Source organism: Salvelinus fontinalis, chromosome 1 (genome assembly GCF_029448725.1).
Source record: "Salvelinus fontinalis isolate EN_2023a chromosome 1, ASM2944872v1, whole genome shotgun sequence".
In the NCBI taxonomy this organism is placed as follows: domain Eukaryota; kingdom Metazoa; phylum Chordata; class Actinopteri; order Salmoniformes; family Salmonidae; genus Salvelinus; species Salvelinus fontinalis.
In genome coordinates this window covers 55,564,532-55,587,969 of record NC_074665.1, presented here as the reverse complement: position 1 = coordinate 55,587,969, position 23,438 = coordinate 55,564,532, and the positions used below count along the sequence as shown (strand labels likewise).

The 23,438-nt window shown below is 40.8% G+C and overlaps 1 protein-coding gene across 7 annotated transcripts in view; it reads right to left on the bottom strand.

The window, feature by feature from the left end:
- Positions 1–23,090, bottom strand: part of LOC129858119 (protein bicaudal C homolog 1-B-like) — a 76,239-nt gene extending 53,149 nt beyond the window's left edge. For 3 of the 7 annotated variants that reach the window (XM_055927113.1, XM_055927121.1, XM_055927139.1), the window contains exon 1: positions 22,286–23,088. In XM_055927113.1, coding sequence (XP_055783088.1) covers positions 22,286–22,478 — 193 coding nt within the window. In that variant the 5' untranslated portion in view covers positions 22,479–23,088. Of the gene's footprint in view, positions 1–22,285 lie in introns of all 7 variants that reach the window. The other 4 variants (XM_055927094.1, XM_055927103.1, XM_055927129.1 and 1 more) reach the window with 3 other exon arrangements.
- Positions 23,091–23,438: the final 348 nt, after the last annotated feature.

Genomic DNA, 23,438 nt, shown 5'->3' with positions numbered 1-23,438 from the left:
TTTACCGAAGAGTGTGCAAAGCTGTCATCAAGGCAAAGGGTGGGTATTTGAAGAATCTCAAATATATTTTGATTTGTTTAACACTTTTTTGGTTACTACATGATTCCATAGTTTTGATGTCTTCATTATTATTCAACAAAAATAGTAAAAATAAAGAAAAACCTTTTAAATTAGGTGTTCTACTCATTTAAGGGTTTTGACCAGTAGTGTAAATTTACTGTACTGAACTCTACTTAGTGTGTTCTACCTTGATATCCATACTTGTAAAACATAGAAGTCTACGACTGGTTTTTGATTTTGTCCGGTCCACACCAACCATAAGTCATTATGTAGAATAATAGCCCCAAATGCAAACGAGGATATTGCATACTTTTAGCTTTGTGTACCTACTTAAGATATGTCACCATGAAGAGAATGGCATTCTTATCCATAATTATGCATTCCTGTACAGTACAGATCAGGGACCCATGATCAAATCCCATTACCGGATGTAAATCCGCTTCACTTACTGTAGTTCAATAAGCAAAAGATAATTCATAGCTGACACCCCATTCTTTTGTATTTTAGCCCCTTTTTTCTCCCCATTTTCGATCTTGTCTCATCGCTGCAACTCCCCAACGGGCTGGGGAGGCAATGGTCAAGTCATGATTCAGTCGAAACATGACCCACCAAACCACGCTTCTTAACACCGGCCCACTTAACCCGGAAGCCAGCAGCACCAATGTGTCAGAGGCAACACTGTTCACCTGACGACCAAGGTCCGCCTGCAGGCGCCCGGCCCGCCACAAAGAGTTGCTAGAGCACAATGAGCCAAGTAAAGCCCTCCCCGCGGCCAAACCGACCCCTAACCTGTGCCAATTGTGCACCGCCCTATGGGACTCCCGATCACGGCCGGTTATGATACACCCCGGGATCGAACCCGGGTCTTCAGTGACGCCTCTAGCGATGCAGTGCCTAAGACTGCTGCGCCACTCTGGAGGCCGACATATTTTAATCTTAATTCGAAGCAGATATTTAAGAGTTTTTAGAAAACATGGTCACATAAAAAAAAACTGAGGAAGATGTTGCCAAAATTCTGTTACCAAACTTTGCATCTGAACAGTTCTTCCAGTAAAAACCTTTTTGTAAAATGTTCAGTGTAAATTTGTTAAAAGTAGTCCTTGTGCATAGTTGTTAGGTATGTTAAACTTTTAAATAAATGGTTTCCGTTTCTGAAAAATCTGAGTCTCAGCTGGAATTGCCCTTAAACAAAAGCACATTCATCTAAAAATGTTCATCCTCCGGCGGACCCCAATTAAAAACAGTCTGAAATAAAACGTGAACTAGATCGAATGATTAAAGTACTAATGACAACCATCCGTAATGCACAAGAAGGACCATCAGACCAAAATACTCCAAGTCCAACTATAAATGCCTTTGAATCCCCTACACCATAAATCCACTAGATCAACAGGCCTGTCACCATGTTTGAAGTTATTGGCCATTCAAATGTACTCCATCCTTCTATTATGAAAAAGTGGGAGAAATAAAAAACATTCTCTGGCATGTGATGCAAGACTGTTGTAAAACAGTGTGCAACAACAGGGTTTTCTAAAGATGCTGGCAGGCAAATATAAACAGATTATGATGCTTTGAGATAAAAGGCTTACTAATCACACAAGTGGATATGTGTTGCACTTCAACTCAGCCTCAGTGGAGGAATACAAATACAATGTGTTTTCTAAAATACCTTATTCCGTAGCCTTTTACACTCATACCCGTATACGGGTTGAAAATGGCAGATTTGGGTAGGCTTGGGCAGTGTACAATACATACCACCGACAGGATGGTTTTTCAATACCATCAATATCGTTTAAACTATTTCTTTGAAGTTTTTCCTATTTGTAGCAATTTTTTAAAGTAAATACCTGCAGTCAACATTTTCAATACATTAGGAGATAAAGCAGATAACGTTCTTTATGTCAGCTGTCACATTATTTTACATTATGAAGCTTACACATAGTTCTCCAGAACAGCTGAGCCAGTCATGTATCTGTTTGTAAGTAGCACAACGGGAGAAGGTGAGTCCAGCTGTGTATTGACAGGGGTTGCGTTTTATATTGAAAGTCAGTATTGTTAAGCTTCAATAGAGTGATCATGGACAAGCAACTATAGTTTTCATTCACAGAAAATACATTAGTGCAAGACATTCGGCAGAAAATAGCTTAATATTTATCAGACGACAACATAAGTGCTGAGCTATTTTGTTGGCAGCCACACAAGTAAATGAGCTTACAATGAAAAAGCAAGGTGTTTTTTGCAAAACCGATGCATGGTCATCATATTTCTAACGTTTAGGCCTATCGTAATATTTCTTGTTCACATCCACTTGTAAATGTCCAAACTCACCAAAAATGACATTTGGTTGCTCCTACCTATCTATATACACTGTATGTATAACTTGATGAGCTGGATTGCCTGTCTTTGCAATTTGTTTATTTTCATTTCTGCTGGTTAGCATATTTCACATGTGCTAATTTTGTTAGCATTCTGTTAATAGAAGCCCAAATGGCTTTTTTTTCATTTTGTTTTGCGCCACCTTGTGTACAAAGCCGGTAATAACGTAAATCCCGGTGTGAGATAAAGTATGACAATATGAAAATCTGGATATCGCCAAACCCTACTAATAAGTGCCTAATTTGGAATGCATTGGCTACTGCAACATGCTACAAATGATGTCAGAGCGCAGTCTCTGCACTTCACAGTGCTGTATGGGTCTTGACTGACAGCCGTTCTGAACTTGAGCACCGCACTCAACAAGAAACTGCACCCATCCCTCCCGCTAAATTGGGAAATTTTTGCAATTTTTTTGTTGTCCGAGTGAGGGAAATGCTGTAAATTAAGAGTCAATGTATGTTCAAAAAATACAGTTGGAGTCAGAAGTTTACACACACCATAGCCAAATACATTTAAACTCAGTGTTTCACAATTCCTGACTTTTAATCCTAGCAGGAAATCCATTTTAGGTCAGTTAGGATCACCACTTTATTTTAAGATCATTTTTTATTTCTTTCATCACATTCCCAGTGAGTCAAAAGTTCACATGCACTCAATTAGTATTTGGTAGCATTGCCTTTAAATTGTTTGACTTGGGTCAAACGTTTCGGGTAGCCTTCCACAAGCTTCCCACAATAAGTTGGGTGAATCTTGGCCCATTCCTCCCGACAGAGCTGGTGTAACTGAGTCAGGTTTGTAGGCCTCCTTGCTCACACACGCTTTTTCAGTTCTGCCCACACATTTTCTATGGGATTGAGGTCAGTGCTTTGTGATGGCCACTCCAATACCTTGACATTGTTGTCCTTAAGCCATTTTGTTACAACTTTGGAAGTATGCTTGGGGTCATTGACCATTTGGAAGACCCATTTGCGACCAAGCTTTACCTTCCTGACTGATGTCTTGAGATGTTGCTTCAATATATCCACATCATTTTCCTCTGTCATGATGCCATCTATTTTGTGAAGTGCACCAGTCCCAGACAACATGATGCTGCCACCCCCGTGCTTCGTGGTTGGGATGGTGTTCTTCGGCTTGCAAGCTTCCCCCTTTTTCCTCCAAACATAACGATGGTCATTATGGCCAAACAGTTCTATTTTCTTACATCAGACCAGAAGACATTTCTCCAAAATGTACGATCATTGTCCCCATGTGCATTTGCAAACCGTAGTCTGGCTTTTTTTATGGCGGTTTGGAGCAGTGGCTTCTTCCTTGCTGAGCGGCCTTTCAGGTTATGTCGATATAGGACTAGTTTTACTGTGGATATAGATACTTTTGTACCCGTTTCCTCCAGAATCTTCACAGGGTCCTTTGCTGTTGTTCTGGGATTGATTTGCACTTCTCGCACCAAAGTACGTTCATCTCTAGGAGACAGAACGCGTCTCCTTCCTGAGTGGTATGACGGCTGCGTGGTCCCATGGTGTTTACACTTGCATACTATTGTTTGTACAGATTAACGTGGTACCTTCAGGCGTTTGGAAATTGCTCCCAAGGATGAACCAGACTTGTGGAGGTCCACAATTTTTTCCCAATGTCTTAGCTGATTTCTTTTGATTTTCCCATGATGTCAAGCAAAGAGGCACTGAGTTTGAAGGTAGGCCTTGAAATACATCCACAGGTACACCTCCAATTGTCTCAAATGATGTCAATTAGCCTATCAGAAGCTTCTAAATCCATGACAATTTTCTGGAATTTTCCAAGCTGTTTAAAAGGCACAGTCAACTTAGTTTATGTAAACTTCTGACCCACTGGAATTGTGATACAGTGAATGATAAGTGAAATAATCTGTTTGTAAACAATTGTTGGAAAAATTACCTTTGTCATACACAAAGTAGATGTCCTAACTGACTTGCCAAAACTATAGTTTGTTAACAAGAAATATATGGCGTGTTTGAAAAACGAGTTTTAATGTCTCAAACCTAAGTGTATGTAAACTTCCGACTTCAACTGTAAATGTTGAAGACTATAATGAATATCGCTTTGTCATTCAAGCAAGCCAAACAAGTCCAAATGTGTGCTTGACATTTCCATATCATAAAACTCATGTCATATAGTGTCAACATTTATGATCACGTTTGATCTACAATGACAAGTTGACATGGCATCACACCCTGGGTTGTTCCGAACAGAATGAGACTGTCTCTTGTGAAGAAAATTTGCTGCGGAACACGCACCGGACTCCTTTCTATGCGCACCAAAATTACGATTGGTTTTCTCTGAATTTCCCTGTGAAATCCAAAAACTGTAAGATCATATTTTATAACTTAGCTAGACATGGCAATAGGACAAGCTTTCAAAAGATGGATTGCGTAAACAACAGTAATTGTGTGATGGTGGGGATGCAGGGTTGTGTTCCAAACAAAACCAAGTGTGCTTGCTTAGTTCCTCAACGACACAGCTAGGAGAGCTAAAAATAGCACCTTATAGTTGAAGTCTCTTCCGAGTCATAAAAATACATTGAAATTACTTAGGAACGGGCACACTTTGGAGAGTGCGGCCACTTGAAGACACCAGTTAGTCATCACACTCAAACCCCTTGCCATTTTTTGTGTTATGTTGCACCTACCCCACATTTTTCAGGAATATTCTCATGTTACTGAATGTATCCAGAGTATTTTCTGATTTCGTTATCAGTAAATGTCAAATGCACATAAAATCAACAGTGTAATGTTTGGATTCAGCCTTGTGTCAGGTGAATTGTTGTGTACTCAACTTTGGTCGAATCATTTCCCCATAATCTCGAAACTAGTCCCTTTTGCTTGCGACTATGCATATGCATTCCATTTTTATTCCTTAAGAAACATTTCAATGTAGCCCTATCCATATAGGCCAATTCCTACGAGTGTCAAGGATTAATAACACATATACTATATAGGGAACACAACACAGCATTTCCAGCCAGAGGAGCTGGTGGTATGACTGGAGACAGTAGTGTAGTACAGGACATAAGGCTATGTGAGGAGTGAAAAACATCCTGACAGCAGATGCATGGCGTGCAACTGCAGCAAGCAGGCACGTGTATCAGAGTGCCTTCTCTATAAAAACCAAAACAATGTGTGACTGGGTTAAATGAAGATTAGGTTAAACGAGGACAAGCCATGGACTCATGCTTCCAGCTTCTTAGAGGAATCTATGGGTTTCACCATTAAGTAAATTTATGATTAGTAATCGCCTATGTCACCATTAAAAAAAACGCTATCAAAATTAATCATACCCACACACCCATTAGTTTAACATGTGGATATTCTACATTCCAGCTAAACCAAAGCATCATTTCTGTCACTATAAAATAGCTCCAGGGAGCAGTATGGAGGATGCACCACGAGCCTGGACAGATTAATTAAGTCTGGTACCCATTATGAGTACAGAGAGTGATATTCTCACTTGTTTTGGAGGGTTGAGGGGTAAGAAGAATGTAACAGTGTTTGAGCTGTAGAATTATGGCATCATTCCACATACAAACTAGGCTTGGGTGGTATACCATATAGCGGGGTGTTTGGAAATAGCCACGGGATGGTTTTTCAATACCGTCAACACTGTTGAAACTATTTTTTTTAATACAGTTGAAGTTGGACGTTTACATACACTTAGATTGGAGTCATTAAAACCCGTTTTCAACCACTCCACAAATTTCTTGTTAACAAACTATAGTTTTGGCAGGTTGGTTAGGACATCAGCTGTGTGTATGACAAGTCATTTCTCCAACAATTGATTAGACAGATTATTTCACTGTATCACAATTCCAATGGGTCAGAAGTTTACACACACTAAAATTCCAGAAAATTATGTAATGGCTTTAGAAGCTTCTGATAGGCTAATTGACATCATTTGAGTCAATTGGAGGTGTACCTGTGGATGTATTTCAAGGCCTACCTTCAAACTTGGTGCCTCTTTGCTTGACATCATGGGAAAATCAAAAGAAATCAGCCAAGACCTCAGAAGAAAATTGTGGACCTCCACAAGTCTGGTTCATCCTTGGGAGCAATTTCCAAACACCTGAAGGTACCACGTTCATCTGCACAAACAATAGTACATACAATAGTACAAGTATAAACACCATGGGACAACACAGCCGTCATACCGCTCAGGAAGGAGACGCGTTCTGTCTCCTAGAGATGAACGTACTTTGGTGCGAGAAGTGCAAATCAATCCCAGAACAACAGCAAAGGATCTTGTGAAGATTCTGGAGGAAACGGGTACAAAAGTATCTATATCCACAGTAAAACTAGTCCTATATCGACATAACCTGAAAGGCCGCTCAGCAAGGAAGAAGCCACTGCTCCAAACCGCCATAAAAAAGACAGACTACGGTTTGCAACTGTACATGGGGACATATACATCATACTTTTTGTAGAAATGTCCTCTGGTCTGATGAAACATCAAATCAAACTGTATTTGTCATGTGTGCCGAATACAACAGGTGTAGACCTTACAGTGAAATGCTTACTTACAGGCTCTAACCAATAGTGCAAAAAAGGTGTTAGGTGAACAAGAGGTAAGTCAAGACATAAAACAACAGTAAAAAGACAGGCTATATACAGTAGCGAGGCTACATACAGAAACCGGTTAGTCAGGCTGATTGAGGTAGTATGTACATGTAGATATGGTTAAAGTGACTATGCATATATGATGAACAGAGAGTAGCAGTAGCGTAAAAGAGGGGTTGGCGAGTGGTGGGTGGCGGGACACAATGCAGATAGCCCGGTTAGCCAATGTGCGGGAGCACTGGTTGGTCAGCCCAATTGAGGTAGTGTGTACATGAATGTATAGTTAAAGTGACTCTGCATATATGATAAACAGAGAGTAGCAGCAGCGTAAAGAGGGGTTGGGGGGGGGGGGGGGGGGGACACAATGCAAATAGTCCGAGGAGCCATTTGATTACCTGTTCAGGAGTCTTATGACTTGGGGGTAAAAACTGTTGAGAAGCCTTTTTGTCCAAGACTTGCCACTCCGGTACCGCTTGCCATGCGGTAAAAGAGAGAACAGTCTATGACTGGGGTGGCTGGGGTCTTTGACAATTTTTCGGGCCTTCCTCTGACACCGCCTGGTGTAGAGGTCCTGGATGGCAGGCAGCTTAGCCCCTGTGATGTACTGGGCCGTACGCACTAGCCTCTGTAGTGCCTTGCGGTCAGAGACCGAGCAATTGCCATACCAGGCAGTGATGCAGCCAGTCAGAATGATCTCGATGTTGCAACTGTAGACCTTTCGAGGATCTCAGGATCCATGCCAAATCTTTTTAGTTTCCTGGGGGGGGGGGGGGGGGGGGGTAGGCTTTGTTGTGCCCTCTTCACGCCTGTCTTGGTGTGTTTGGACCATTCTAGTTTGTTGTTGATGTGGACACCAAGGAACTTGAAACTCTCAACCTGCTCCACTACAGCCCCGTCGATGAGAATGGAGACGTGCTCGGTCCTTTTCCTGTAGTCCACAATCATCTCCTTAGTCTTGGTTACGTTAAGGGATAGGTTGTTATTCTGGCACCACTTGGCCAGGTCTCGGTCCTCCTCCCTGTAGGCTGTCTCGTCGTTGTCGGTGATCAGGCCTACCACTGTTGTGTCGTCTGCAAACGTAATGATGGAGTTGGAGTCGTGTCTGGTCGTGCAGTCATGAGTGAACAGGGAGTACAGGAGGGGCCTGAGCACGCACCCCTGTGAAGCTCCAGTGTTGAGGATCAGCGTGGCAGATGTGTTGCTACCTACCCTCACCACCTGGGGGCGGCACGTCAGGAAGTCCAGGATCCAGTTTCAGAGGGAGGTGGTTAGTCCCAGGATCCTTAGCTTAGTGATGAGTTTTCAGGGTACTATGGTGTTGAACGCTGAGTTGTAGTCAATGAATAGCACTCACACATAAGTGTTCATTTTATCCAGGTGGGAAAGGGCAGTGTGGAGTGCAATAGAGATTGCATCATCTGTGGATCTGTTTGGGCGGTATGCAAATTGGAGTGGGTCTAGGGTTTCTGGGATAATGGTGTTGATTTGAGCCATTACCAACCTTTCAAAGCACTTCATTGCTACGGACGTGAGTGCTACGGGTCTGTAGTCATTTAAGCAGGTTGCCTTTGTGTTCTTGGGCACAGGGACTATGGTGAACTGTTTGGCCATAATGACCATAGTTCTTTTTGGAGGAAAAAGGGGCATGCTTGCAAGTCAAAGAACACCATCCCAACCGTGAAGCACTGAGGTGGCAGCATCATGTTGTGGGGGTGCTTTGCTGCAGGAGGGACTGGTGCACTTCACAAAATAGATGGCATCATGATGCGGGGAAATTATGGTTATATTGAAGCAACATCAAGACATCAGTCAGGAAGTTAAAACTTGGTCGCAAATGGGTCTTCCAAATGGACAACGACCCCAAACATCCTTCCAAAGTTGTGGCAAAATGGCTTAAGGACAACAAATTCAAGGTATTGGAGAGGCCATCACAAAGCCCTGACCTCAATCCCATAGAAAATTTGTGGGCAGAACTGAAAAAGAGTGTCCGAGCAAAGAGGCCTACAAACCTGACTCGGTTACACCAGCTCTGTCAGGAGGAATGGGCCAAAATTCACCCAACTTATTGTGGGAAGCTTGTGGAAGGCTACCCGAAACATTTGACCCAAGTTAAACAATTTAAAGGCAATGCTACCAAATACTAATCGAGTGTATGTAAACTTCTGACCCACTGGGAATGTGATGAAAGAAATTTTCACAATTTTTCGCTAGGAAGTTTACCGGTAGTCCCCATTCACGTGGAATATGAGCTGAGATCTTATCAATAAATAAAAAGCACAAAATTGCTGAGGGTTCACAAGGAGGGCATGTGTTAAACTGTATTATGTTGCATCACCTTCTTGGATAAAAACCATGGAAAACAAAAAACTAAGTGAGAATAGGCATAGGCTTGACATGTCAAAGTGGACAGGGATGAAAAATAAGTGTCATACTGTCACAAGGCTTTAGCAGTGGAATTATTAAGTTTGAAGCTTTTTTGGGGCATGAAAATTAAGGAAAACCCAAAGGCACCAGCTAAAACTCTAAATCACTAGGCCTGGTGAGACAAATCCTGATCGGGCAGAAGTAACAGAGTGACTTAAGCACAGATGACATTGGGGTATAGACTAGAAGAGTAAGGCTTTGATAGCCTACTTAGTGTGTTTATGGACATTAGAACTAAAGCGAAACACAAAACTCTTTGCTCTGACACAAATAGTAAAAAAAATTCTAAATGACCAGTAAATCACCGGTTTAAAAAAAGAAGGACCGTTAATACAAAGGTAAATGAATGCTTATGGTGGCTTAAATTACCAACAGCTAATATATCACAGATACAAGGAAATCAATGTCAGTATATTAAGACTGAGTTGGATCTGCCAAAGACTGGAGCAAACAAATTCTAGTACTGAACCTCGGAAATTTCAGTTTCCCGAAATGTCTGTCCAAACTCTCTTGTATGTACTTGTGAGCTGTCTGTATGTCCTTCGGCCAAGTCTGAACAAACTACTACCACTCACAGATAGAATGGAGTGGAATATAGAAAGAGCAGGATGTTGGTTTCTCACCGTGATTCTCCACCAACCAGAGGCTCTCAAGCTGAACACTATGAACTTCAGTACCTATCAGCTGATTCAACATGGACCTGACAAAGTGCGCATACAGGGGAGTATTTTTAAAACACACCTGCATACATGCCTAACTGCGCACTCCCCCCACACGCACATACACACTTCAGTTATTGCTTAAGACAAAAATAATTCACCAGTCATTAACGTGCTGCACGCAATACTACGCCGTTTCAAATCTTGCCATCCCCATCCATCTCTCTCAGAAATGATATGACAGTGGGTTAAGATGTATCTACATGTATATCTCTACATGTATATCTCTGTACATCTATAATAAAGGACCACTGGAATGTTTAGGCAGGATGATAAACAGAAGGATGTGTCACTGACAAGCTTGTTCAAATAAATCTACTCCAAATGAGCAGGATCAAAGACCTGATATTTTCATCCAGTATACAGTATCACGCTATAACAGACAGGTTGCTGGCAGCACTTGAGTGGGAAAGCAAAATGAAAACAGATACAGAGAGTATTATTTAGTCTCTTCTTCTGTGGTCCTTAGACAAACAATCACACAGGTTTGCATCCATTCACTAAACTTCACTTCCAAGGTAGCTCTCAACTCCCACACTATTAACATAAGTAAGGACAGAAGAAGTAGTAGCAGTGTTTCCCCTATATTTATTTAGCAGCGGCACATCGCTGCAAGACGCACTTTTAAGATCAGTGTGACAAGTTACAACATCGAATCGCCCAAGAAACCTCCTGTAATCCTGGAAGTGTAGCCAACCCTTTAAATATATGTACAGTGTACTCAGAAAGTATTCAGACCCCTTGACTTTTTCCAAATTTTGTTACGTTACAGCCTTATTCTAAAATTGATTAAATCGTTTTTTCCCCCTCAATCTACAAACAATACCCCATAATGAAAAAAGGGGGGGGTTTGGATTTTTTCTCTCAAATTTATTACAAAAACAAAACAAAAAAATCACATGTACATAATTATTCATACCCTTTACCCAGTACTTTGTTGAAGCACTTTTGGCAGCGATTACAGCCTCGAGTCTTCTTGGGTATGACGCTACAAGCTGGGCACACCTGTATTTGGGGAGTTTCTCCCATTCTTCTCTGCAGATCCTCTCAAGCTCTGTCAGGTTCTACACAGCTATTTTCAGGTCTTTCCAGAAATGTTTCATCGGGTTCAAGTCCAGGCTCTGGCTGGGCCACTCAAGGACGTTCTTCCATTTAAGAATTATGGAGGCCATTGTGTTCTCGGGGACCTTCAATGCTGCAGACATTTTTTCATACCCTTCCCTAGATCTGTGAATTGACACAATCCTGTCTCAGAGCTCTATGGACAATTCCTTCGACCTCATGGCTTGGTTTTTGCTCTCCAAATCATGTCCAATCAATTTAATTTACCACAGGTGGACTACAATCAAGTTGTAGAGACATCAAGGATGAGCTGAATTTTGAGTCTGAATAGTTATGTAAATAAGTTATGATTTTTATTTGAAAGAATTTAGCAAACATTTCTAAAAATCTGTTTTCTCTTTGTCATTATGGGGTATTGTGTGTAGATTGATGAAGGAACATTTTTTATTTAATCCAGTTTAGAAATAAGGTTGTAACGTAACAACATTTGGAAAAAGTAAAGGGATCTGAATTCTTTCCGAACGCCCCAGGAAGACCCAAGCCCATATTGTGTTCCTGTCCAGAACGCAGACTGCTGTCATCTCCAAATGGCTCCTTTCACAGGGGGAAAAAGTATGTGCAGTTGCCAAGCAACTGTGAAATAATAAATACATAAACAAACTCCCAGATGTGTAATGTTGCAGTGGAGTTGACATGGTAACTCAGTCCAGTACTGGCACTAAGGTCTTCAGGTTGAGAAAAGAATATGATACAGAGCTTACACAACTCACAACTCAACATCCGTAAACACTAGACAGTTTAAGACATCCCACATAAACAGTTCAAAATAAAACACAGATAACAAAATTGTTCATTTTTCCAACGATAAATACAAGTCAAATAAGGGCAATTCCACAGTGACGGAATTACTCTGACTTTTCACTTTAAAAAAAAGGTATGCCAAACAAAAACCAATGATTTCAAAAAGTTTAACAAACTATACAACTCTATGCACAATGACAACTTTGAAGAATTTAAAGTAAGAAAAATAATTACTGGAAAAAATTTGCAGATACGTTTTTCGAACAGAATTACAGTAAAATCTCCATCAGTTTTATTCTGTTATCAAAGTTATCTGCACAGTTCTTCCTGTAAATGTGTTTTTGTAAAATCTTCTGTGGAAATTGTTAAAAGTACTCCTTGTCCATAGAGTTGTATGGTTTGTTAAACTTTGAAAAATCAATGGTTTTTATTTGGTATACATTTTAAAGTGAAAATCTGAGTTTCAGCGTAATTCCATTTCAGCGTAATTCCAATTCCATTCCATTCCAGCCCAAAACATATCTACAACCATTGAGTCAGTCTGTTGGTTTAATTGCTAAATAAAAGGCAAGATAATCAGATGCAGGAATGCGTTATCACATCCTGGGTATTTTCCCATTTCACCCCCATGTGTGAATTGTGAGCGAGTTGTTGCAAACTTTCCAGAAACATGTCACCTGAGCATTCGCCTAATACCTGGTATGTTGTGTGAGACCTGGCTCCATCAGAGGGGCTGGAGGAGTGTGTCTCACCCCAAACTTCTTGTTTTGCATTTTATAGCAGCCGTAAACCAGACAAAATGTAAATCTGCACTTTGAAGGTGCAGAAGAAAAAGGGCTTTGAGTGAAGTAAAAAAAAACAGGTATTCATTTCACCTCATTTACAGTTTCAGAAGCAAAGAAATGGGTCAGAGAGCTCGAGTCAAGTCAGACCATTGAAATACATGTTTTATTTTCATGAGTAAAGAAACAGGTTTTTCCACAAGACCTAAGCTAAATTATATTAGAGGTTCTTGAAAGCTTCATTATGCTTTGGAGAAAGGAATTCACTGCATAAAATTCACTGCATGTATCACCATTTTTCAGAAAAGGTTGGATTAGAGGGGAACTACAGTATACAAAAGGCACAGATCCAGATAAAATAACAGTATGATTAGAAAATCAATTAAATCATTTTTAATCACATACCGTTTTGGCATAATGTATGCTCCCCACAATGTTGAGAAGCACTGCACAGCGTGCTGTTAAAGCTCCAATTATTTTATTCTACTATGGTATATTTAGGTTTACACAACTTTCTTTAAGCTCCCTCGTGATCCGTTACAGTAATGTCCACAGTAAACACCACTTAAAATAGCCCATTAGTTTAATAGTATATGACTTTGGACCCTTTCAATGTGTGACAGTATGTGGTTCTGGAGGTTAAAACAACAGGCCTGTGTTCTCCTGCAGTAGAGAGAGAGCCCGGAGCACATTCCCCACACCACACTCACTTCCTGTCAAAAGCTCTTACTCAGCACCAAGGAGGAAGACAAGAATGGGGGCCTGTATACACACACGCACACTCCACACTGTTTCAAGACAGAATGTGGACATGTGCAGCAGAGAGGAGACATACCCTTTTTCGGTATTTTGACCCAGTTTGTGAGTCTGCTTTTTTTCCATACAGAATGTTTAACATACGAGCTCAGCATCAACGTACTCTGTTCCATTCCTATTGGGCGAGAGTGGGTAATGTTGCAGGGCATGGACTACTTGGTGTCACGGTACGGTTAGTTATTGTCACAGGCTTTGTTTTTTCCCATTTATGTTTTGAGGTTGGACTTTAGCACGTATAGCTCATTGGCCCGTGGGGCGCACCGACTGGTGTCACCTCGTTGGTCAGTGTGTGTTACACCTGTACTGGTTGCCATCTCATTGGTGGGAGGGTATTTCACCTGTGCTGGCCTAGGTGCTGTTTAAGAGTGGCTGGCCCAGTGCTCCAATTGTCTTGAGAGATGTGGAAGGACAACACCTTTATTTGGCTCTCCCTATTTTGATTTCTAAACAAACAATCCTTTATCCAAATCCCCTGGTTTCGTTTTGCTTCCTGTCTTTAACGTGTTTTTCTTTTGTTTGCCTCTTCTTGGGCAAATTTAGTGGGCGCTCAGTGGACACCCCCAAGAGTGTCTTTCAGAACCCCTCCGGTTTCATTTTGGTTGTTGGTCAGGCGACTGTTCCCCTTTCTGTTTGAGCAACATTTTTGGTTCTTGCTGAGGAACATAACACTAATGACATTTGGTTAGCATGAAATGAACAATAAAATGTAAGTCTCCAAATACACATCTGTTTACCTTGCTTGTAACTACTCATACATGGACATATTCACATTTGTTTTTAGAAATTGAGAGGCAATGCTTTCGCACACTTGAGTAAATAAAAATCCTCTTTAATTATACTGAACAAAAAGTTACAGTTCATAAGGAAATCAGTCAATTAGGCCCTAATCTAGGGATATCACATGACCGGGAAGACAGATATGCATCTGTTGGTCAAAGATACCTTAAAAAAAAGTTAGGGGTGTGGATCAGAAAACCAGTCAGTATCTGGTGTGGCCACCATTTGCCTCATGCAGTACGACATCTATTTCGCATTGAGTTGATCAGGCTGTTGATTGTGGCCTGTGGAATGTTGTCCCACTCCTCTTCAATGGCTGTGCAACATTGCTGAATATTGGCAGGAAATGGAACACGATACACTCGATCCAGAGCATCCCAAACATGCTCAATCTGTGACATATCTGGTGAGTTTGCAGGACATGGAAGAACTGGAACATTTTCAGCTTGCAGGAATTGTGTACAGATCCTTGCGACATCATCATGCTGAAACATGAGGTGATGGCGGCGGATGAATGGCACGACAATGGGCCTCAGGATCTCATCACGGTATCTCTGTGCATTCAAATTGCCATCAATAAAATGCAGTTGTGTTCATTGTCCGTAGGTTATACCTGCCCATACCATAACCCCACCGGCATGGGGGTACTCTTTTCACAAGGTTGATGTCAGCAAACCGCTCGCCCACACAATGCCTTAAATGTGGTCTGCGGTTGTGAGGCCGTTTGGAAGTACTGCCAAATTCTCTAAAACAATGTTGGAGGGACAGCTTATGGTAGAGAAATTAATATTAAATTCTCTGGCAACAGCTCCGGTGAACTCTCGTGACATCTGTGGCATTGTGTTGTGTGACAAAACTGCACATTTTAGTGGCCTTTTATTGTCCCCAGCACAATGTGCACCTGTGTAATGACCATGCTGTTTAATCAGCTTCTTGATATGCCACACCTGTCAGGTGGATGGATTATCTTGGCAAAATGCTCACTAACAGGGATGTAAACAAATTTGTGCACAAAATTTGAGAAAGAAGCTTTTTGTGCATACAGAACATTATCTTTTATTTCAGCTCATGAAACCAACACTTTACATGTAGCTTTTATATTTTTATTCAGAGTAGATTGGTAGTTTGTGACCAGAGAACCATAAAAACATTTATTTTCATTTTTTACTCACCACCACATTCAAGTTCTTCCTGCACCAAAGTACTTGAGGTAAGGTGAGCAGATTTTGGAAATGAAATGCAAAAAAAGTTGTTTGGAACAATAAAGCTATCCATTTGCGTTTTTATTAATTATAGCACAGATATGTACTAACCCATCCACAGTTTTCGTTATCTTATCCTTTCTAGTAATTATAGAATCACCCATGTTTTGTAGCCAATGCTGGGCATGTTGTTCATGTGGTTAAAATGTAGCCTATCACTGATCAAATGTTTTCAGAAGGTCTCATAAGGTCTGAGCAAACGAGTTTTACATGCAAATCTGATTGGACACAGGGTTCGATTATTTAAATATCAGCCTCAATTTAACTTCCAGAGTTGCTTTTTTCATTCTTAGGGCTAAATCAGTGACATTTCCGGGGACAATCTTAACTCGGGGCAGGCCACCAAAATCGGGGACTTACCCCGGAAATCAGGGATGTCTGGTCATACTAACTTAAGGGCTGCAGACAGTTTGACACCTTACAATCATTAACTGATTTAAAACAGGTAATGCCCTGACAGGCAATTTGAGGCATTTCAATATGACCATGGAATTTTATTTAGAAGTAGGGCACCAAAACAAATTGTAATAACGGAGGTTCTCCACGGTCGGGGGACTTATTTCTATTCAGCTCATTATTTCCCATAATTCTTCGGGAAAAGGATCTGATCCAAACTGGTAGGGAAAATATGCCACATAGGCCTAAACAGTGTTAGTGGGTATTTCCTTCTAATGTGGTGATGTACAGTGTAGTCATCATGATGTTTCTGGGTAACTGTTTCTCTCCGACAACAACCCCTACTCTCCTCCAACTTAAAATCTTACACACTCCCTTCAGCTCAAAAGCTCTGATACAGAGAGCAGGGGAAACAGACAAAACAGAGGACACTAGAAAAACGTATATATCCTCAGCCCCACTTACAGAATACACGTATCAATCCAGTTAGAAGTGATAGAATGCCTCTCATAGTAAAAACAGTCTTGACATACAGTAGATCCATGTGTGTGAACGTGTTTGAGAATATATGTATTTCAAAACCTCATGACTATCTGGAACAACAGATACTGGCTTAATGGATTTTATAGGGAGGATTGGAAAGAAGTCACACTGCAATGCAAGCCAAGAGAGAGACCTATGTATGGCTATTCAGATAAGATGTCTCATTACATCACAAAATAAAAACCCACACACATTCCTAACAGGTTTTTTTTTTTACTACTCTAAATGAAGACTTCCAAAACTTCTCAAGACTGGAGGTTGAGATGGGAGGAAATGTTGTTAAACACCTTTAAAACATTAGCAAGGCTTTATACAGATCCTTGTCCTTTTGCATAGTACAGGTTACACAAGTTTCAAAGCAAGGGAGTCCAGAGATACGGTCACAGACAATAAAACCTGGAGTAAACATATACTGGAAGTTCCCACACAATGATTTCATTATGGGTCAAACTCTGGGCTGTGTCCACTTCAGGACAGAGTCCCACATCAACAAAGCCCTCTCCTCTAATGAAAACAGAGCCAGATGTTACAACGCTGAAGATAACATGTAAGGACCAATCAGAGCATCCTAAACAGGCTTGGAGGTACATATACAGTGCATTTGAAAAGTATTCAGAACCCTTCCCCTTTCCACATTGTTACATTACAGCCTTATTCTAAAATTGATTCAATTGCCCCCCCCCCCCTCAATCTAATCACAATACCCCATAATAACAAAGTGAAAACAGGTTTTTAGAATTTTTGCAAAATTACATTTTTTTAAAAATAATATTCAGACCCTTTGCTATGAGACTCGAAATTGAGTTCAGGTTTGCATTGATTCTCCTTGAAATGTTTCTACAACTTGATTGGAGCCATGAGGTCGAAGGAATTATCCATAGAGCTCCAAGACAGGATTGTCGAGGTACAGATCTGAGGAAGGCTTGGTCACCTCAGGGAGGTGGCGTCCTCAGGGAGGTGACCAAGAACCCGATGGTTACTGACAGAACTCCAGTCCCTCTGTGGAGATGGGGGAACCTTCCAGAAGGACAACCATCTCTGCAGCACTCCACCAAATCAGGCCTCTTTGGTAGAGTGACCAGCGGAAGCCACTCCTCAGTAAAAAAGGCACATGACAACCCGCTTGGAGTTTGCCAAAAGGCACCTAAAGGACTCTCAGATTCTCTGTTCTGATGAAGCTGAGATTGAACTCTTTGGCCTGAATGCCAAGCCTCACATCTGGAGGAAACCTGGCACCATCCCTACGGTGAAGCATGGGGGTGACGGCATCATGCTGTGGGGATGTTTTTCAGCAGCAGGGACTGGGAGACTAATCAGGATTGAGGGAAAGATGAGCGGAGCAAAGTACAGAGAGATCCTTGACGAAAACCTGCTCCAGAGCGCTTAAGACCTCAGACTGTGGTGAAGGTTCAATTTCCAACATGACAATGACCCTAAGCACACAGCCAAGACAACGCAGGAGTGGCTTCGGGACAAGTCTCTAAATTTCCTTGAGTGGCCCAGCCAGAGTCCGGACTAGAACCCAATCTAACTTCTCTGGAAAGACCTGACAATAGCTGTGCAGCAACGCTCCCCATCCAACCTGACAGAGCTTGAGAGAATCTTCCGAGAAGAATAGGAGAAACTCCCCAAATACAGATGTGCCCAGCTTGTAGCATCATACCCAAGAAGACTCGAGGCTGTAATCGCTGCCAAAGGTGCTTCAACAAAGTACTGAGTAAAAGGGTCTGATTACTTATGTAAATGTAATATATTTCAGTTTTCTATTTAAAAAAAGGTTTTTGCTTTGTCATTATGGGGTATTGTGTGTTGATGAGGGGGGGAAAATGATTTAATCAATTTTAGAATAAGGCAGAGGCATAACAAAATGTGGAAAAAGTCACGGGGTCTGAATGCACTGGTTAATTGTGCATATATATTTTTTAAAAAACAAGGATACTCTTACTAATGTTAAAGAAAGAATGTCTTTAAAGAATTTGACAAGCCCCATGGGATAGAGTACATCCTGGAACTCCTAGATAAAGGCTATTGCTGTTTCACGGTTGAGATTGTATGACCACTCACCCTGAACCACTTAGAGATTCTCAATTGGATTGCCTTAATTCCTTGCATCCTTTCCTCCCCTCCTTTTTGAAAAAAGTGAAAGGTAATCGAGGAGGAAACAAATACACTTGTATAAAATTAAAACTATCCTTTTCCACTACGGCAAATTATGGTTAGAGGTGGAATCCTCAAATACACGTGTAACGTGGTAAAAAAAAGAAATGTAGCTAGTTGTGCTAGACATTTTATTGATAAAACAACAAGTAATATAAATGTATACATGCTTTTCTCCTGAGAGTACAACAGTTGTTTCAAAGGGGGTGTGGCGGATTTCCAAATTATCCCACCAGAGGCGGCACTCGAGGAGAGGAGCAAACTCCTCCGTTTACCTATTAACGAATTGACACGCTCATACATATGGTGACCACTTATCGGTTTCCGGGTCAAGGAGGAAAAGAAGAAGGGACGAGTTGAGGAGGATTGACTTCTCCCAATTGAGAAAAGGCCAATGACTGACCAGAGATGGAAATAAAGAGTAATATTCACTTCATGCCATGGGCTGAATGTTAACATGGAGAATTCCTGCCATGGTCATAGAAGGCACTAGAAAACAACATGTTAAGAGATTGTGCACGCACACACACGCACAACGTTGCATACAGTATGTCCGGCAGAATTGGGTTTAGGAACGGCCTCTTGTTAAGTTGTTTTCCTGGAAAAGGCAGGGATGACATGGAGCTTTAAGGAATGCAGAGCAACGTAGCAGCAACGGGGCCAAAAACAGGTGGAGTTGAGCTGGAAGTGAGTGTATGTGTGAGTGTGTGAGTGAGTGAGTGAGTGAGTGAGAGACAGAGAAATGGGGGTTACTTTAAAACCAGCTGCCATAATTCCTGTATACAAAAGACAAAACTGCATATTTTCTTTTAACCAAAAAAAGAAAACAAGGCCATTAAAGTCAATTAACAAAGAGGGCATCCTCAAAATCCTCAGGCTCACCTAATTAACCCAAAACGTTTTTTATTTAAACTTCAAAACATAATTTAAGAGCAGGTTTGATAACTGTGCTCCAATTAAACAATGATTTTTATTATAACGTCCACCCAAACAGACCTGGTTTATATTGGGCACCCTCATACACCGATGAGAGGCTTAGAGCATGACATTCATCAAACATTCATCGGAGATTAACTCGTTATAATCAAAAGAGTACTGTAATGAAAAATTAAATAATCAAGGGATAGTAGAGCAAACAGAATCCCACTGACTAGACATCTTCATATCCAACAGGATAAGAACGAACAGTCAAGACAGACTAAGACATGGGTTGTCTTGTGTCAAGCTGAATATGAAACCCCTTGTTTTGCATGATATCATTTGAGCTTTTGTGGGTTGATTATCTCATATCTTGTTAATGTTCCCCGTATGGTCTCCTTTGGTTGTTTCTCCAGCTGATGGCGACTCACTATCTTCATGTGGGATTGATAAAGAATCTTCTTCAGTTACATAACACTGGAATCTTCCTCTACAAGATTGTGTGTTGCAATAACGGATGATGATCTCATCCTTTACACACTCCTAGGGACGTCTCATTAGAGACTGACCACACACAAACCTGACAGTCATTTAACTGTTCACTGACATGACAGTGACAGAGATTGATGATTAGATAGGAGAGTGAAGGAAACGACCACCACCTGGAAAACTATAACATTGGATGCAGGTCTGCTTTGTATCTCAGCCAGATCTATGATTCTAGGTTAGGAGAGTACAGCAAATATAGACTATATGATCTATTAACTAAAATGGTCTTCATAGACACTTTTAAATCAGGTTTAATAAGCATTAAAAAAACAAAGGCTTTTAAAATGGTGATGCTACCAATGACCAGGAAATATTTCTAGGCTAGTTTGATCTCATGAGAGAAGTGTTTTCGCCAGCTATTGAGGAAGGTAAAACTTGAGTCATGACCATAAAACACACTTGCTCATAGCGACTCCTATTGGTTGAGTCGTGTGCATGCTCCTCAACTGCTGACCACAGCGTAAACATTATTGATGCATGTGTGCTGACCATAGCCGTGGGAAGTAGTTTGGGTGCGGGGTTGCTGCAATCGTTTTGCTGAGGGGGTGGGGTAGAGCTGGAGAAACATTACTGAAGACGTCTATATCGGTCCGCTAATACAGGACTAGTAAAGGCCAAGTGCACTACTTTTTTGAAAAAATTGAAACTAAATGTATTCTGAATAAAAATATATAATGCAACATGTAAAGTGTTGGTCCCATGTTTCATGAGCTGAAGCAAAAGTTCCCAGAAATATTCCATACACACAAAAAACTTATTTCTCTAAAATGTTGTGCACTCACAAGTAACTCGGACGAAGCTGGGCCAATTGTACGCCGCCCAATGAGTTTTCCAGGTTCTTGAAATACTTTGCAAATGCAACTTACTTCTATGTGAAAACTGAAATGGTCTACTCTTCCTTTTCCATTTTAGTAGATGCTCTTATCCAGAGCAACTTACAGTAGAGTGCATACATTTTCATACTGGTCCCCGATGGTAATCAAACCCACAATCCTAGCATTTCAAGGGCCATGCTCTAACAGATGAGCCACATCATCGTCACAAACCACTTGATGTCTCAATGTACTCAAATATTGTATTGTGCATTGTTATTCTTCATGGTAATGGCAGGTCTATGGGTACAAACCTACATGACCATATAGTAGTGTACATTTGCATTAAGTGGTTTGTAAGTAAATTAATACTGCACGAAAAGTGTTTGTTTGATCAAGAAAAATATTTAATTTAATGTGGATGTTGTGTCTTTGCCCATAACTTTACACCTTTTGAAGTAGATGTTTGAGGAATTATTTTTATTCTGTCTGAATACCATTAGAATGACAATCGCAGAGAAAGGGACAGGGCAACCACTCTTACAATTCCACCTATTGAATCCTGCAAGATACTGTGGATATACTGATTTTTTGTTGTTGTTGCTCCTGCTACAGACTTCTATATCAGTCTGCTAATACTAGTACAGGCCCAGTGCACTACTTGTGAAGAAAAATAAATAAATATATAATTTTTAACAGGGGGTGTTGCAGCACCCCTACATCCCGCGGCTATAGTGGTGACCGTGACCACACGTAACAATGCTAAACTTCAGTCAGAATTAAATAACTAGTATTGCATAAACTATTGTACCGTGTCTATAAAGTTTGTTTTAATGCATGTAATATTGATTGAGGCAACGTTCTATACTAGACTATATGCCCATCCTAAGGGGGAAAAAAACTACGATATGACATTGATTATATCTCAATACCATCCCAGTAGAAAACACAATGTCAAGTTGCTTTCTGTGGTCAAAAGAAAGTACAAAGAAATGTTTCAACTGATGACAAAAAAAATTCTGGTGGATAGTCTAACCGCAGGATACGCTACAAAGTAATACATAGGCCTACAAATTACTGGACACGAAAATAAGCAACTGAATGTGAAGGAAAAAACTACAAATACCATATGAAGGGTAAAACAGTTTTTGGAAGCATACAGTTGGCATCGTTCCCATTCTCAAAACAAAGGAATGTTTTAACATTTTGCAAAACATGGCAAAAATATTTGAGTATTTTTTTCTTTACCTAATAACATGATTTCCAGTTTCTTGCGGTCCACTCGAAATCTCTCCTCCGTCCACTCCGGGTCTGGTAAGGCATGGGGTCCGCTCAAGTCATCCTCGGAGCCGGGGACCGGGGAGTCAATACTACACTCGCTATTTGAGCCCTGGTCCGACTGTTGCAAGTATCCGCTCAGAGAGTCGCACTGGGCAGCCATTGCGCTGCACAGCAACGTTTCCAATGGCCACTGCGTTTCGAGAAAAAAAAATGTAAACTACCACGTTGTGGATTGTAAAACCTACTTTCCCTTATTTATCTTTCACTTTGAGATTTTGTCCAGACTCATTGTTGCGCAGTGACTTCTTCCTCGGCCGTTTCCTCGAGCCCCTCTGTTTTCCCCATTGTGTGGCGGTTTGCTGAGTCTAGAACACAAGTAAAGTTTCAGGTGTCAGACACAACTCGAAGATGTGGGACTCCTCCCAAATGTAGTTTCTTTAGCATGTACTATTCCTTCCTCTCATGTGTCCCAATAAACAGGTTTATTTTCCATTGATCCAGGTTTATCCGACAAAAGCAACGTCGCAACAAAAAAAAAATCTTTGAAAATGTGTAATGAAAACAGAAGATAGGTATAGAAGGAATGTTCTATAGATCGACAACATTTGTATTCGTTCGAGAGAGGTTGATTTTCTTTTGTCTAACTTTTTTCATTGCGACAAATGATGTAAACGGTGTTTTCGAATAAATTAGGATTGCCGAATAATTTTGAAGGTACGCAGGTCACATGATGTCAACGAGTATCCTACCCTAACTATAAAGCTCCACTCCACATTTAATTCTAAGGGATGGAATGAAATTTACAGAATGGTTACCTGGAGAAAAATGTTGCCGGGTCATGCTTTTTCAATTTCAATCAAGGGGAGGATTTAGTATTTTTTTCAATCTAGTTCAGGGGAGGGTCGTGTAATTTGTCATTTATTCTCAGTGTTTTAGAATCAGTTACTAATTAGGCTATAAATTGATGTGTGCTCGATGTTGCCCCTCATCTCTGATTCTCAGCTGGTTTTGCAATATCAAGTGCGCCTATAGGCTATTTTGTGTGTTCTCAATCAAGTGATTCATTGCCTATAGGCTTTGAAGTGCATGCTCGGAAAAAACACAAAGCAAAATTATATTT